Source organism: Nerophis ophidion, linkage group LG13 (genome assembly GCF_033978795.1).
Source record: "Nerophis ophidion isolate RoL-2023_Sa linkage group LG13, RoL_Noph_v1.0, whole genome shotgun sequence".
NCBI lineage: Eukaryota > Metazoa > Chordata > Actinopteri > Syngnathiformes > Syngnathidae > Nerophis > Nerophis ophidion.
In genome coordinates, this window is record NC_084623.1 from 54,326,941 (window position 1) to 54,345,839 (window position 18,899).

At 40.3% G+C, this 18,899-nt stretch overlaps 1 protein-coding gene across 2 annotated transcripts in view; it reads right to left on the reverse strand.

Annotated features, from left to right (window-relative positions):
* Positions 1 to 13,694, reverse strand: part of vps53 (VPS53 subunit of GARP complex) — a 123,786-nt gene extending 110,092 nt beyond the window's left edge. For both annotated transcript variants that reach the window (XM_061919223.1, XM_061919222.1), the window contains exons 1-4: positions 13,536 to 13,694; positions 13,248 to 13,328; positions 5,248 to 5,297; positions 5,097 to 5,163 (exon numbers count right to left, since the gene is read on the reverse strand). In XM_061919223.1, the coding sequence (XP_061775207.1) occupies positions 5,097 to 5,163; positions 5,248 to 5,297; positions 13,248 to 13,328; positions 13,536 to 13,622 (285 nt within the window). In that variant the 5' untranslated portion in view covers positions 13,623 to 13,694. The remainder of the gene's footprint in view (positions 1 to 5,096; positions 5,164 to 5,247; positions 5,298 to 13,247; positions 13,329 to 13,535) is intronic.
* Positions 13,695 to 18,899: the final 5,205 nt, after the last annotated feature.

An 18,899-nucleotide genomic window follows, 5' to 3' on the forward strand; every position in this document is an offset into this window, starting at 1 on the left:
CGGCATAGCTCGGTTGGTAGAGTGGCCGTGCCAGCAACTTGAGGGTTGTGAATTATGTGAATTATATTTATATAGCGCTTTTCTCAAGTGACTCAAAGCGCTTTACATAGTGACACCCAATATCATAGTTACATTTAAACCAGTGTGGGTGGCACTGGGAGCAGGTGGGTAAAGTGTCTTGCCCAAGGACACAACGGCAGTAAATAGGATGGCACAAGCGGGAATCGAACCTGCAACCCTCAAGTTGCTGGCACGGCCACTCTACCAACCGAGCTATGCCGCCCCTAAGCAGGTATAGTCAGGTCTATTTTCATACAAAAGGGGCACCGGTTTATTGGGTTCATTAAACGGGTCACGTTATTATTGTTTTTTTGTGGTCTACATAACCTGTAATGGTTGGTTTTCGGTCAAAATGTTGCATGGATTATGTTTTACAGATCATCTTAAAGTCGCTTTCTGACATTCTCTTCAGGATGTGCCGTTTTGTGGGCGGTCTTATTTACGTGGCTCGCCTTCGACAGCATCTTGTCTCCGTCGTTGTTGCAGCGGTGTAGCGTGCAAGGACGGGAGTGGGCGAAGTGTCAAAAGATGGAGCTAACAGTTTTAATCGGTTGCAGGTTCGATTCCCGCTTCCGCCATTCTAGTCACTGCCGTTGTGTCCTTGGGCAAGGCACTTTACCCACCTGCTCCCAGTGCCACCCACACTGGTTTAAATGTAACTTAGATATTGGGTTTCACTATGTAAAGCGCTTTGATTTGATTGATTGATTGATACTTTTATTAGTAGATTGCACAGTACAGTACATATTCCGTACAATTGACCACTAAATGGTAACACCCGAATAAGTTTTTCAACTTGTTTAAGTCGGGGTCCACGTTAATCAATTCATGGTACAAATATATACTATCAACATAATACAGTCATCACACAAGTTAATCATCATAGTATGTACATTGAAATATTTACATTATTTACAATCCGGGGGGTGGGTGGGGAGCTTTGGTTGATATCAGAACTTCAGTCATCAACAATTGCATCAACAGAGAAATGTGGACATTGAAACGGTGTAGGTCTTACAGTAGGATATGTACAGCCAGCAGAGAACATAGTGAGTTCAGATAGCATAGAGATTCACTAGAGAAAAGCGCTATATAAATATAATTCACTTCACTTCACTTATCGGCAGTGTGCCTTATGATCTGGTGCGCCTTTTGGTCTGGAAAATACGGTACTTTTTGTACTCAACGGCATTTAGTTTGGTACCCATCCGTACCCTTACCTGCCTGACTAACTTAGGTTTGACTCTCTTCAGTGTCAACCAATGATCACGTTCAGCTTGGCAAATACGTGCGGTAGACGCATGAAATCTTGTCGGTTTAATTCTATTCCGACAGCTGAAAGGAACACCCGCCCGCCTGCTTTCCGTCTGCAGAAAAGATTTTCCCTCTGGAAATGCTGGAATTGCTTTGTGGCCTTGGAAAAAAACAAACTGGAGTTATTGTGTGTGTGCAACCTGATCGTGTTATTTGTCTGGGCTGGCGCTGAAAGTGTTTCCGCTTTCGGACAGTAGCAAACCGGGGGAGGACAATGCCACGGGGGCCAGACCCCCTGAACACTGCACAGCAAATCGAGTCAATTCCTCCGAACCTCTGTTGCTCAACCATTAGGTGTCATGTTCCCTGTAAACCGCAGACCTCGACTGGGGAAAAAGGGTTGAATTTAATCTGCAGGGGCTGCTCTTTCCAATCATGCGCTTACAAGAAAGTCCGGGCTTTTTGCCGGGAGACATTTACACGAGCGGACATGTTTTTAGTAAAGGGTGACACTTTGAGCAACGAGCATGAATCTGAGTCATCCTGTCCTTTTCCGCGGATCGCGGCGTGGACAGATGAAAGAGCAAGTGAGAAATCCACTGGCTGCATTGGAACTTCAGGAGATGGATCACTGCAGCGCCGCGGTTTCATCATTTGTGAGATGAATTGTCCCGACAACAACAACAACAACAACAAACACCGCCTAGCCTATCCTGATCATTTTTCTGGGGATCTGCAGCCTATTCAAACGTTTGAGGCACGGATAGACAGACAGATAAGTATTCACACCATTACCCAGGAGGGGGTCAGAACTCACGCTGGCTGCACGGAAGTCAGCGGAGTGACACCACCGACGACATTAAATCGTTGTTCATATAAATTAAGGATGCGCTGAAAGGAGAATTTCTGCCCGAAAACAAGGAAACCGAGGCTATAAAACGAAACACCGAAATAAATGATCATGCCAATGCAGAGTTGGGCGAAATGGCTGAAAACTGCATCATGATATAAGTCATTCTATCTTACCTACAGTATATCAATCAATCAATCAATCAATGTTTACTTATATAGCCCTAAATCACTAGTGTCTCAAAGGGCTGCACAAACCACTACGACATCCTCGGTAGGCCCACATAAGGGCAAGGAAAACTCACACCCAGTGGGACGTCGGTGACAATGATGACTATGAGAACCTTGGAGAGGAGGTAAGCAATGGATGTCGAGCGGGTCTAACATGATACTGTGAAAGTTCAATCCATAATGGATCCGACACAGTCGCGAGAGTCCAGTCCAAAGCGGATCCAACACAGCAGCGAGAGTCCCGTTCACAGCGGAGCCAGCAGGAAACCATCCCAAGCGGAGCCGGATCAGCAGCGCAGAGGTGTCCCAAGCCGATACACAGGCAAGCAGTACATGGCCACCGGATCGGACCGGACCCCCTCCACAAGGGAGAGTGGGACATCGGAGAAAAAGAAAAGAAACGGCAGATCAACTGGTCGAAAAAGGGAGTCTATTTAAAGGCTAGAGTATACAAATGAGTTTTAAGGTGAGACTTAAATGCTTCTACTGTTATTTCGATTATTTATTTATTTATTTCGAGGATATATTGTTAAGCACAGGGAGAAAAATACCGTGAATTCCAGACTGTAAGACGCTACTTTTTTCCCTACGCTTTGATCCCTGCGGCTTCTAAAACGGTGCGGCTAATTCGAGACGCTACCTCAGTAGAAGCATTTAAGCCTCATCTTAAAGGCCTACTGAAAGCCACTACTACCGACCACACAGTCTGATAGTTTATATATCAACGAGGAAATATTAACATTGCAACACATGCCAATGCAGCATTTTTAGTTTACTAAATTGCAATTTTAAATTTCCCGCAAAGTGTCGTGTTGAACACGATGAACACTACGAATATTTCTATATGACGCTTTGGGAGCCGTCAACTTTTTTGCGCTCGCTATCCAGGTACTTACATTTTTCTCCTTGCATCGACTGAATACAAATATATTCCATGCTGAGGGGCATGCTAAATTTTTTTTAGGAAATCTTTTCTCGCGGCCCAGCCTCACCCAGTCTCTGCATCCAGTGGCCCCCAGGTGAAGTGAATTTGAGACCCTTGATGTAAATAGTAGGGATGCACCGATTAATCGGTAACCGAATATATTCGGCCGAATATGGCAAAAAAAGCCACATTCGGCCTTCGGTGGAATGAGTTAAAAACAAGGCCGAATAGTGGCGTGTGACGCAATTTTTTGACGCGGTGACGCAATCAACCAACGTGCGGTAACGTTGGGATATTTTGTGCACCTGTATAAGTGTATGAGGTTACAAGCACACACTTATTGAGATTTAGTGGGGCCTCTGTTTACATTATTAGCCTGTTGTGTAGGCTACCTGTATAAGTGTATGAGGTTACAAGCACACACTTAATTGAGATTTACTTGAGCCTTCTGTTTACATTATTAGCATATCTACTGGGGCTAAGCAGACTTTTGCCAAAAGGACAATAATTCATTTGTTGTGGGTTTATCCACTTTATTTTTTTTGGGGAATGCATGTTTTGTTTGAAGGCTTAATATGAATGAAACACTTTGTGCTTTTTTTGAAAAGCGAAGGCTACTGGAATATTTAAAAAAATGTCAATATTCAATAAAAAAATTACTTTATTTGAAAAACATGTCTAAATATTTATTCTAGGCTATTTATGCAATATAAATGATAAATGGGTTGTACTTGTATAGCGCTTTTCTACCTTCAAGGTACTCAAAGCGCTTTGACACTACTTCCACATTTACCCATTCACACACACATTCACACACTGATGGAGGGAGCTGCCATGCAAGGCGCCAACCAGCACCCATCAGGAGCAAGGGTGAAGTGTCTTGCTCAGGACACAACGGACGTGACGAGGTTGGTACTAGGTGGGATTTGAACAAGGGGACCCTCGGGTTGCGTACGGCCACTCTCCCACTGCGCCACGCCGTATAAAAAAAATTGTGAAAAACTGCACTCATTATTCGGTATTCGGCCTTCGGTCAAGCGTTTCAGTTTTATTCGGCTTCGGCCACACATTTTTATTTCGGTGCATCCCTAGTAAATCCATCCATCCATCCATTTCCTACCGCTTATTCCCTTGTGGGGTCGCAGGGGGCGCTGGCGCCTATCTCAGCTACAATCGGGCGGAAGGCGGGGTACACCCTGGACAAGTCGCCACCTCATCGCAGGGCCAACACAGATCGACAGACAACATTCACACACTAGGGCCAATTTAGTGTTGCCAATCAACCTATCCCCAGGTGCATGTCTTTGGAAGTGGGAGGAAGCCGGAGTACCTGTAGGGAACCCACGCAGTCACGGGGAGAACATGCAAACTCCACACAGAAAAGATCCCGAGCCGGGATTTGAACCCAGGACTGCAGGACCTTCGTATTGTGAGGCAGACGCACTAACCCCTCTGCCACCGTGAAGCCCCTCCCTAGTAAATAGTCATGAAAATAAAGAAAACGCAGTAAATGAGCAGGCGTGTTCAAACTTTTGTCCTGTACTGTATGTGAAAGTTAAGAACCATCTATCGATATTGCGATCGATCGTGAGACCCCGAGCAAATTAATTTGCAGCAGAGGCGAAGATGTACAAGAAGGTAAAAGCACATTAAAGTTGTACTAAGTGACTTGTCGACAATAACACATTGTCCCGGTATTGATTGTGTCGGCCAATCGTTGCAGCCCTAATTAACTTTTCAATAATTGAAGTCCATTATTCCTTCGGCGCCAACTCACCTGCCTGCCATCCTGGCCCACGTTGGTCTGGCCTCGCACCACCGTCCTGATGTTGTCATCCAGACGCCTGCCAACACGGAAGGCAAAGTGACATTTAGACCGACGGTGTGTGAATATGTAAACAACTTTTTGAATCAAGACATGCACTGACCTTATCTTCAGACGAATCTTGCTGACCACCTCGTCGATATTAGCCAGAGACTGGTTGGGGAACAAAAAGAGTCAGGGAAACAGGAAGTCGAGGGTTTAACAATGTTTTTTTTTTTAACGTGATTAGCATGTCATATTTCTGGATGAAGATGAATGCAGACAAGCCTGATATGGTTTTTGTGTAACAGAGCCCCCTTGTGGACATGTAGAATACATACAGCCAGGTCAGGATCACCTTCAACTTGAACTTTCACAACATATTTGGACATGACAACAAAAGTGAAGTGAAGTGAATTATATTTATATAGCGCTTTTCTCAAGTGACTCAAAGCGCTTTACATAGTGACACCCAATATCTAAGTCACATTTAAACCAGTGTGGGTGGCACTGGGAGCAGGTGGGTAAAGTGTCTTGCCCAAGGACACAACGGCAGTAACTAGGATGGCACAAGCGGGAATCGAACTTGCAACCCTCAAGTTGCTGGCACGGCCACTCTACCAACCGAGCTATGCCGCCCCACAAAAAAAAAAAAAAACACGATACAAGTGTCTGTCTTGGTTTTAGAGTCTAGCTGGTTACTAAAATAGGTTTTAATATTTGTATTTAATATTCTCTGATTCTAGTTGAACTAAATGGTCCCTAGTGTGTGAATGTGAGTGTGAATGTTGTCTGTCTATCTGTCTTGGCCCTGCGATGAGGTGGCGACTTGTCCAGGGTGTACCCCGCCTTCCGCCCGATTGTAGCTGAGATAGGCGCCAGCGCCTCCCGCGACCCCAAAAGGGAATAAGCGGTAGAAAATGGATGGATGGATGGATTCTAGTTGATTTGTATGTGTTGGAGATGTGACGTTCACAAGACTCTATTTCAGGGGTCACCAACCTTTTTGAAACCAAGAGCTACTTCTTGGGTACTGATTAATTTACCACTATGGACTGGGCTCTCACAGTATTATGTTAAATCCACTACGGACTGGACTCTCACACTATTATGTTAGATCCACTATGGACTGGACTCTCAAACTATTATGTTTGATACACTATGGACTGGACTCTCACTATTATGTTAGATCCACTATGGACTGGACTCTCACTATTCCATTATGTTAGATCCACTATGGACTGGACTCTCACTATTATGTTAGATCCACTATGGACTGGACTCTCACTATTATGTTAGATCCACTATTAAATAAATTGCCAGAAATAGCCATTTTGCTTAATTTACCTTCAATAAATAAATCTATATATATATATATATATATAGATAGATAGATGGATTCAATTCGTTCAACGTTCACTTAAGTGTTTTTTTCATCATTTTTTCTGTACAATAAACCTTCCGTAAAAGGAAAAAAAATGTACGACGAATTGACTGATATAAATACCCATTTATATATATATTAAACTGAAACAATACAAAAAGAATGCCATTGTAAGTTAATAATGGTAACACAAACACTCGTAAAAGTATTAGCATATTAGCTAATGCTATATATATGTATAAATGGGTATTTCTGTCAGTCATTCCGTCGTACATTTTTTTTCCTTTTACGGAAGGTTTTTGGTAGAGAAAAAATTATGAAAAAAACAGTTAATTGAACGGTTTAAAAGAGGAGAAAACACGAAAAAAAATGAAAATAATAATTTTGAAACATAGTTTATGTTCAATTTCGACTCTTTAAAATTCAAAATTCAACCGAAAATAATGAAGAGAAAAACTAGCTAATTCGAATCTTTTGGAAAAAAATAAAAAAATTTTTTATGGAACATCATTAGTCATTTTTCCTGATTAAGATCGATTTTAGAATTTTGATGACATGTTTTAAATAGGTTAAAATCCAATCTGCACTTTGTTAGAATATATAACAAATTGGACCAAGCTATATTTCTAACAAAGACAAATCATTATTTCTTCTAGATTTTCCAGAACAAACATTTTAAAAGAAATTCAAAAGACTTTGAAATAAGATTTAAATTTGATTCTACAGATTTTCTAGATTTGCCTGAATATTTTTTTTTTTATAAATTTGAAGAAATATTTCACAAATATTCTTCATCGAAAAAACAGAAGCTAAAATTGAGTATTAAGTTAAAATGTATTTATTATTCTTTACAATAAAGAAACATTTTTTTACTTGAACATTGATTTAAATTGTCAGGAAAGAAGAGGAAGGAATTAAAAAGGTAAAAACGTATATATGTTTAAAAATAATAAAATAATTTTTAAGGTTGTATTTTTTCTCTGAAATTGTCTTTCTGAAAGTTATAAGAAGCAAAGTAAAAAAATAAAATTATTTTAAACAAGTGAAGACCAAGTCTTTAAAATATTTTATTGGATCTTCAAATTCTATTTGAGTTTTGTCTCTCTTAGAATTAAAAATGTCGAGCAAAGCGAGACCAGCTTGCTAGTAAATAAATAACATTTAAAAAATAGAGGCAGCTCACTGGTAAGTGCTGCTATTTGAGCTATTTTTAGAACGGGCCAGCAGGCGACTCATCTGGTCCTTACAGGCGACCTGGTGCCCGATTAGAAGTGACCGATAAGAACTAGACATGTCCGATAATGGCTTTTTCGCCGATATTCCGATATAGTCCAACTCTTAATTACCGATTCCGATACCAACCGATACCGATATATACAGTCGTGGAATGAACGCATTATTATGCCTAATTTTGTTGTGATGCCCCGCTGGATGCATTAAACAATGTAACAAGGTTTTTGAAAATAAATCAACTCAAGTTATGGGGAAAAAAATGCCAACATGGCACTGCCATATTTATTATTGAAGTCACAAAGTGCATTATTTTTTTTTAACATGCCTCAAAACAGCAGCTTGGAATTTGGGACATGCTCTCCCTGAGAGCATGAGGAGGCTAAAGTGGGTGGCAGGGTTGAGTTGGGGGGTAGGAAGTAGCGGGGGGGTGTATATTGTAGCCTCCCGGAAGAGTTAGTGCTGCAAGGGGTTCTGGGTATTTGCTCTGTTGTGTTTATCAATCAATCAATGTTTATTTATATAGCCCTAAATCACAAGTGTCTCAACAACATCCGCCGTACAGAGCCCACATAAGGGCAAGGAAAAACTTACCCTAGTGGGACGTCGGTGACAATGACTATAAGAAACCTTGGAGAGGACCCCTCTTGGGGAGACTAAAAGCAATGGATGTTGAGCGGGTCTAACATGATATTGTGAAAGTCCAGTCCATAAAGGATCCAACATAACAGTGAGAGTCCAGTCCATAGTGGATCCAATATAGTAGCGGGAGTTTATGTTGTGTTACGGTGCGGATGTTCTCCTGAAATTCTTGTTTGGTGTGGGTTCACAGTGTGGCGCATATTTGTAACAGTGTTAACGTTGTTTATACGGCCACCCTCAGTGTGACCTGTATGGCTGTTGACCAAGTATGCAGTGCATTCACTTGTGTGTGTTAAAACAAGTAGATATTATGTGATTGGGCCAGCATGTACAGGCAGTGCCTTTAAGGTTTATTGACGCTCTTTACTCCCTACATCCGTGTACCACTCCATACAGCGGCGTTCTAAAAAAAGTCATACATTTTACTTTTTTAAACCGATACCGATAATTTCCAATATTACATTTTAAAGCATTTATCGGCTGATAATATCGGCCGTCCGATAGTATTGGACATCTCTAATTAGAACCCATGCCCAGTGGCATACAAGAATGGCTCGTTTGTACATGCTAATAACCAAAGTACTCTTTTAATTACACTAAATCAGACTATAAATTTGAATCTCGTCATTTAATATACATGTTTTACACTGCATTATGTCAAGTGGGCCACCTGCAGAACATGAGTGTTCTTTTATGATCCAACAAAAACAAAAATGGATAAATAAGAGCTAAATACATCAAATAATGTTTCTTAACCAGGAGGGCCTGTTGTAGGGCCACAAGCGTCCCCTATAGCAGTGGTCCCCATTGCTATTGGGCAGGGGTGTCCAAACTTTTTCCACTGAAGGCCACACATGGAAAAATTAAAGCATTTTGATATTTTTCAGTTTCAAACCATAACATGGGTTCAAAATATATGTATTTTGAAATTGTATTTTACCTTTAGGGGTCCCGAGGACCATAAAGGGTCTCAGTTATTAAAATGTTAAAAAATAAGTCACATTTTTATTATTACTTTTTATTTAACGCTTAATCTCTATATCAACTAAAAAATAATATATATATATATATATATATATATATATATATATATATATATATATAAATAAAAGAAATACATGAATTTCAGTGTTCATTTATTTACACATATAACACTCATCTACTCATTGTTGAGTTAAGGGTTGAATTGTCCATCCTTGTTCTATTCTGTCACTATTTTTCTAACCATATGCATGTACAGTAGATGGCAGTATTGTCCTGTTTAAGAGTGTCACAACATTGCTGTTTACGGCAGACAAACTGCTTTGCGGTAGACAAAAACGTGACTGCTGTTGTTGTGTGTTGTTACCGGGCTGGGAGGACGTGAATGTAACTGCCTAACAATAAACTCACATGAGAGACCAAGAACTCGCCCTCGATCATTCTACAGTTATGACGTCATTGGGCAGGCACGCTGTTTGAATTGAGGGAAAGCGGACCTGAAAACAGGCTGTCCTCACGCCCCCTCCAGCTACGCCTGAATTTCAGGAGTATTTCGGGAGAAAATTTGTCTCGGGAGGTTTTCGGGAGAGGCGCTGAATTTCGGGGGTCTCCCTGAAAATCTGGGAGGTTGGCAAGTATGTCCTCAAGGCTACTCGGCTATCTTTATTTTTATTTTTTCAAACTTTTTTGGAACGCTAGAGTTGCCGCAACAGGGACTGTTTTACCTCAGTTGGGGACATCTCTGCGCTGCTAACCTTTCTCCACTTGGGATGGTCTCCTGCTGGCCCCACTATGGACTGGACTCTCACTATTATGTTAGATCCACTATGGACTGGACTCATTCACTATTATGTTAGATCCACTATGGACTGGACTCTCACTATTATGTTAGATCCACTATGGACTGGACTCTCACACAATTATGTTAGATCCACTATGTACTGGACTCACACTATTATGTTAGATCCACAATGGACTGGTCTCTCTTACTATTATGTTAGATCCGCTATGGACTGGTCTCTCTCACTATTATGTTAGATCCACTATGGACTGGTCTCTCTCACTGTTACGTTAGATCCACTATGGACTGGACTCTCCGACTATTATGTTAGATCCACTATGGACAGGACTCTCAGACTATTATGTTAGATCCACTATGGACTGGACTCTCACTATTATGTTAGATCCACTATGGACTGGGCTCTCACACTATTATGTTAAATCCACTACGGACTGGACTCTCACAATATTATGCTAGATCCACTATGGACTGGTCTCTCACTATTATGTTAGATCCACTATGGACTGGACTCTCAAACTATTATGTTAGATCCACTATGGACTGGACTCCCACTACTATTATGTTAGATCCACTATGGACTGGACTCTCACTATTATGTTAGATCCACTATGGACTGGGCTCTCACACTATTATGTTAAATCCACTATGGACTGGACTCTCATAATATTACGCTAGATCCACTATGTACTGGTCCCTCACTATTATGTTAGATCCACTATGGACTGGACTCTCAAACTATTATGTTAGATCCACTATGGACTGGACTCTCAAACTATTATGTTAGATCCACTATGGACTGGACTCTCACACTATTATGTTAGATCCACTATGGACTGGACTCTCACACTATTATGTTAGATCCACTATGGACTGGACTCTCACACTATTATGTTAGATCCACTATCGAATGGACACTGACACTATTATGTTAGATCCACTATGGAATGGACTCTCACTATTATGTTAGATCCACAATGGACTGGACTCTCACACTATTATGTTAAATCCACTATGGACTGGACTCTCATAATATTATGCTAGATCCACTATGGACTGGTCTCTCACTATTATGCTAGATCCACAATGGACTGGACTCTCACACTATTATGTTAGATCCATTATGGACTTGACTCTCTCACCATTATGTTAGATCCACTATGGACTGGACTCTCTCACTATTATGTTAGATCCACTATGGACTGGACTCCCACTATTATGTTAGATCCACTATGGACTGGACTCTCAAACTATTATGTTTGATACACTATGGACTGGACTCTCTCACTATTATGTTAGATCCACTATGGACTGGACTCCCACTATTATGTTAGATCCACTATGGACTGGACTCTCAAACTATTATGTTTGATACACTATGGACTGGACTCTCACTATTATGTTAGATCCGCTATGGACTGGACTCTCACACTATTATGTTAGATCCACTTATGGACTGGACTCTCACTATTATGTTAGATCCACTATGGACTGGACTCTCACTATTATGTTAGATCCACTATGGACTGGACTCTCAGTCTATTATGTTAGATCCACTATGGACTGGACTCTCACTATTATGTTGGATCCACTATGGACTGGACTCTCACACTATTATGTTAGATCCACTATGGACTGGACTCTCACACTATTATGTTAGATCCACTATGGACTGGACTCTCACACTATTATGTTAGATCCACTATGGACTGGACTCTCACACTATTATGTTAGATCCACTATGGACTGGACTCTCACTATTATGTTAGATCCACTATGGACTGGACTCTCTCACTGTTATGTTATATCCACTATGGACTGGACTCTCACTATTATGTTAGATCCACTATGGACTGGACTCTCACACTATTATGTTAGATCCACTATGGACTGGACTCTCACACTATTATGTTAGATCCACAATGGACTGGACTCTCAGTCTATTATGTTAGATCCACTATGGACTGGACTCTCACTATTATGTTAGATCCACTATGGACTGGACTCTCACACTATTATGTTAGATCCACTATGGACTGGACTCTCACACTATTATGTTAGATCCACTATGGACTGGACTCTCACACTATTATGTTAGATCCATTATGGACTTGACTCTCTCACTATTATGTTAGATCCACTATGGACTGGACTCTCAAACTATTATGTTTGATACACTATGGACTGGACTCTCACTATTATGTTAGATCCGCTATGGACTGGACTCTCACACTATTATGTTAGATCCACTTATGGACTGGACTCTCACTATTATGTTAGATCCACTATGGACTGGACTCTCACTATTATGTTAGATCCACTTATGGACTGGACTCTCACTATTATGTTAGATCCACTTATGGACTGGACTCTCTCACTGTTATGTTATATCCACTATGGACTGGACTCTCACTATTATGTTAGATCCACTATGGACTGGACTCTCACACTATTATGTTAGATCCACTATGGACTGGACTCTCACTATTATGTTAGATCCACTATGGACTGGACTCTCAAACTATTATGTTAGATCCACTATGGACTGAACTCTCAAACTATTATGTTAGATCCACTATGGACTGGACTCTCACACTATTATGTTAGATCCACTATGGACTGGACTCCCACTACTATTATGTTAGATCCACTATGGACTGGACTCTCACACTATTATGTTAGATCCACTATGGACTGGACTCTCACACTATTATGTTAGATCCACTATGGACTGGACTCTCTCACTGTTATGTTATATCCACTATGGACTGGACTCTCACTATTATGTTAGATCCACTTATGGACTGGACTCTCACTATTATGTTAGATCCACTTATGGACTGGACTCTCACTATTATGTTAGATCCACTTATGGACTGGACTCTCACTATTATGTTAGATCCACTTATGGACTGGACTCTCACTATTATGTTAGATCCACTTATGGACTGGACTCTCACTATTATGTTAGATCCACTATGCACTGGACTCTCACTATTATGTTAGATCCACTATGGACTGGACTCTCACTATTATATTATGTATATACATATATACATTAATATATGTTATTGTGAGGTCCTCTCACCTGCTCGGTGGGGAACAGAGTGTTGATATATTCCACTGCATTGAAGTCCGCTTTGTCGAGGGGATCTTGGCTTGGAAACACCTGGCAAACACATTATTTAGTTAATCATAAGCCCCAAAAGGGACAAGCGGTAGAAAAAGGGACGTCTTAGGGTGCATACAATATTCATAGACAGTAGAAGGTAGCTTGGAACATTAACAATGAAGTAATGTTGTGCTATTCGGCAAGTGCCGCCATGCCGGTGAAACATAGCTGACACACACACGGTTCGACGCGTAAATAAGATACCTGTTCAATGGCCAGTTGTACTTCTGGTGTGAGGTGCAGAATGGCCTCCAAGTCTTCGGCAAATTCAAATTCGTCTTCCTCCATCATTTTCAAAACATCCGAGAACGTCTGAGAGGCTGCGGCCACTTCCTGGTGAAAAGGGTTCTGGGATATCCGATGACGCGAGTGGTGGTGCTTTCAAAACTGTGGGAAAAAACACTCATACCCACGCAGTGCGCTCCTATTGACGTCTTGTAAAACAGTACGTCGACATTGAATTATGACATATACTCTGGCAAAAATAGTTTACCAAGGAAACTTTGAGATGAATCTGGTAGGGCGGGGAGGTCCAAAGTGCGGCCCAGGGGCTATTTGCGGCCTGCAGCTTTTTTTTTTTAACGACCCTCACACAGCACATTTGGGTTTGAAGTTGCGTTCCTGAGTGTTTGATATTCAGAGTTCCCACTGTTATGAACGCACCACCCCTGTAAGGTGATTGGCTAAGAGGGAGGACGCGTTGCAGAAATGAGGGATGAATATATACCTTTTTTTGTTTTTTTCATTTTTTTTCATTTGTTGTTTTTCATTTTTTGATGGAAAAACAAACAAAAAAGTCAAGTCAATTTCAACATCAAGGAAAGACAACAAAAGCAAATACAGATAGAGTAATAATACTAAAAAATAATAAATGAACAATAAATAAATACATCTAAGACAAAAAGGGCTACCTAAATCACTTTAAATGTTTTTAACAAGGACATCAGGTATTATTTATCCTCATATATATACATATATATATATATATGTATGTATATATATATATATACACTGCGATGAGGTGGCGACTTGTCCAGGGTGTACCCTGCCTTTCGCCCGATTGTAGCTGAAATAGGCGCCAGCGCCCCCCGCGACCCCGAAAGGGAATAAGCGGTAGAAAATGGATGGATGCATGGATATATATATATATATATATATATATATATACATATATATATGTATATATATATATATATATATATATACACAAATATATATATACAAATATATATATACATATATACATACACACATATATGTATGTATGTATATATATATATATATATATATATATATATATATATATATATATATATATATATATATATATATATATATATATATATATATAATACATACATTTTTTACATTTTTCATTTTTTTGTTTGTTAGGGTTTTTTTGTTTTTTTTTCTCTCCAAAAATCGGTTTTGTCCAACCACTTTAGTAGATTTTTGGGTATCAGAGCTGTTTATCTATTTTATAGATTCATGTAGTCAATCATAGAACTGGCTGAATTGAATCATTACACCCAAGAATCGAATCAAATCGTGTGGTGCCCAAACATTCACAGCTCTACTAAATAGTATCATTTGTCCATGAAATTGTTATAAGTACACCTCTGCATAACACTGTATCCTTATTAACAGTAAAGGAAATCTATAGAGATTGTTGTTTTAATCTGCGTCAAAAAAGATTTAAAGGGCATCAACTTGCCTGAAATGTAAAAAAAAAACAACATCCTTATTTAAACTATATATATTTTTTCACTATTTTATACTGAAAAAAAATAAATAAAATAAACTCAATAAATAATCTGTTCAAATTGATCTCAAAAGCACAATATATAAAACACTTTAACCAAACAGAACAAAAATGATTTTCCAATATTTTTTAATACAAAATTAGGACGTCAGCAATAATGGCGACAATGAGCGGGTTTTACAGCATGATACTGATAAAGCGCGTCCCCCGGGGTGACACCCGTTCCCATTATTTGAGAAGGACGGATCTACAACAAGCATAGAATTTACCTATAAAACCACATATTTTTCACCCCCCTGTAAAATTCTGGTGAAACCCACTCACTGTTTCTTTATACAGTGATAAGAGAGTGTACAAAATGAAGGTGTGTGTTGAATCTGACTTGGACATAATATGGACTATACACAAATGCTTTTTATGAAAATGTAATTTTGTTTATAACTTATATGCAATCTGTTGTTTCCCTAATTTTTGTTGTTGCACATGGATGAGGGTGTGTGTTGCTGAGGCCCACTTTGACATTGTCTGGACTGGACCTGGTTTTAAAAACCTTTTAGACAAGTCTAATTCCATTAACAACCTGGTCTGATGAAGATAAGGTTATTTTTTTTTATTTTTTATTTTTAATAAAATAAAATGAGATTAAAAAAAAGGAAAACAATGAAATTTTTTTGGGATAAAAAAGAAAGTAAAATCATATAAAACAATTACATAAAAAATAGTAATTAATGATAGTGTTAGTGGACCGGCGACACACACAATCATGTGTGTTTCAGGGACTATGTCCCTTGCAGACTGTGTTATATATGTTGTGGGAACCAGCATTTTGGTAGCAGAAAGAAACAACCCTTTTTTGTGTGAGTGGGTGTGGCTGGGTGTGAATGGGGGAGGGAGGGGTTTTCTTTGGGGGGTTGATGCACTGATGGAAAGTGTATTTTGTGTGTTTTTGTGTTGATTTAATAAAAAAAAAAAAAAAAAAAAAAAAAAAAAAAAAGAGACGCAGGAACACATTGAAATATTTCACACCTGAATTCATTATATCGTCCTCCTATTGAAGCAACGTGTTTACCCGGGTGCACAAAGAGCAGAACATTGCCTCCGAGGATGCACTCCGTCATTACGCGGCCTCCATCGCTGATTTATTTTTGGCAATGGACCAGTCTTTGAGGCATCATGTTCACCAGCACTTAGCAGCGGACTTAATGTGCCAAGTCTGCATCCGAGCCACGCTTCAGTCCGTGTCCTACGACCCTTTAAGCCCGCACATGAGTGCACCGCTGCAGAAGGGCCGAGTGCACGTAATGTGTCAGACCCGTGTTTCAACATGTCTGCAACCACTGCGAAATGGACAAAATGTGCAGTAGGTTCTAGGATTGCAGCTATTTATTATTTTAGAAATACGATCTGTTACAAAACGCCCAAATCAGTGAAGTTGGCCCATTGTGTAAATTGTAAATAAAAAACAAAATACAATGATTTGCAAATCCTTTTCCACCTATTTTTAATACAAACCCCGTTTTTTTTAAGTCTCACCTTAAAACTCATCTGTATACTCTAGCCTTTAAATGGACCTCCTTTTTAGACCAGTTGATCTGCCGCTTCTTTTCTTTCTCCTATGTCCCCCCCTCCCTTGTGGAGGGGGTCCGGTCCGATGACCATGGATGAAGTACTGGCTGTCCAGAGTCGAGACCCAGGATGGACCGCTCGCCTGTATCGGTTGGGGACATCTCTACGCTGCTGATCCGCTTGAGATGGTTTCCTGTGGACGGGACTCTCACTGCTGTCTTGGAGCCACTATGGATTGAACTTTCACAGCATCATGTTAGACCCGCTCGACATCCATTGCTTTCGGTCCCCTAGAGAGGGGGGGTTGCCCACATCTGAGGTCCTCTCCAAGGTTTCTCATAGTCAGCATTGTCACTGGCGTCCCACTGGATGTGAATTCTCCCTGCCCACTGGGTGTGAGTTTTCCTTGCCCTTTTGTGGGTTCTTCCGAGGATGTTGTAGTCGTAATGATTTGTGCAGTCCTTTGAGACATTTGTGATTCGGGGCTATACAAATAAACATTGATCATTGATTGATGGTTTCCATATGAGTTGGGAAATTGTGTTAGATGTAAATATAAACAGAATACATCCATCCATCATCCATCATCCATCATCTTCCGCTTATCCGAGGTCGGGTCGCGGGGGCAACAGCCTAAGCAGGGAAACCCAGACTTCCCTAAACAGAATACAATGATATGCAAATCATTTTCAAGCCATATTCAGTTGAATGTGCTACAAAGACAACATATTTGATGTTCAAACTGATAAACCTTTTTTTTTGTGCAAATAATCATTAACTTTAGAATTTCAAGCCAGCCACACGTGACAAAGAAGTTGGGAAAGGTGGCAATGAATACTGATAAAGTTGAGGAATGCTCATCACACACTTATTTGGAACATCCCACAGGTGTGCAGGCTAATTGGGAACAGGTGGGTGCCATGATTGGGTATAAAAACAGCTTCCCAAAAATAGCTCAGTCTTCCACAAGAAAGGATGGGGCGAGGTACACCCCTTTGTCCACAACTGCGTGAGCAAATAGTCAAAACGTTTAAGAACAACGTTTCTCAAAGTGCGATTGTAAGAAATTTAGGGATTTCAACATCTACCAGGGGTCGGGAACCTTTTTGGCTGAGAGAGCCAAGAATCCAAATATTTTTTTAAAAGAGCCATATACTATTTTTTTCAACACTGAACACAACTAAACGCCTGCATTTTTAAGTAAGACCAACATTTGTAAAGTATAACAGGTCTCCTATTTTTTGTAATAACAGTGTTATTCTGAAGCTAACTGTGGAGGGGGGCGTGGCATGCGGGCCTGCAGCGAAGCGGGGTGTGCCAGGCCCGTAGATGGCCCACCTGGGCCTTGTTATCCGATCACCTGTCGCTCTGTTATAAGCAGCAGCCAGGAAGAGAGACGGGGTTGGGGCTTGAGCCAGAGCGCGAGCAAGAAGGAATGAGAAAAAGACAATTGCTGGAAATCAACTGAGAGTCTTATTTAAAAATAAAACAATATTTAAACCCTGAAACAGGCTCTCATGTCGGTGCTTGGTGGTCTACAGAGCCCCCAGGATTGCATGCCCCACATTAACCAATAACTTCTTACCATAATGCAACTTCTTCAACAGGTGCAGTAGAAAATGAATGGATGGATTAAAAATGAATGTTTTATATTTTGAATGTTATTATTAACACTGTGATTACAAGTGGAATTAGTCATTACTTATCATGTTAAGCAATGTCAGCTCAGATTTATTCGAGAGCCAGATGCAGTCATCAAAAGAGCCACACCTGGCTCTAGAGCCATAGGTTCCCTACCCCTGGTCTATAATATCATCAAAAGTTTCAGAGAATCTGGAGAAATCACTCCACGTAAGCCGCATGGCTGGAAACCAACATTGAATGACCGTGACCTTCTATCCCTCAGACGGCACTGTATCAAAAAACGACATCAATCTCCAAAGGATATCACCACATGGGCTCAGGAACACTTCAGAAAACCACTGTCACTAATTACAGTTCGTCGCTACATCTGTAAGTGCAGGTTAAAGCTCTACTATGCAAAGCGAAAGCCATTTATCAACAACATCCAGAAACGCCGCCGGCTTCTCTGGGCCTGAGATCATCTAAGATGGACTGATGCAAATTGGAAAAGTGTTCTGTGGTCTGATGAGTCCCCATTTCAAATTGTTTTTGGAAATATCCGGACCAAAGGGGAAGCGAACCATCCAGACTGTTATCGACGCAAAATTGAAAAGCCA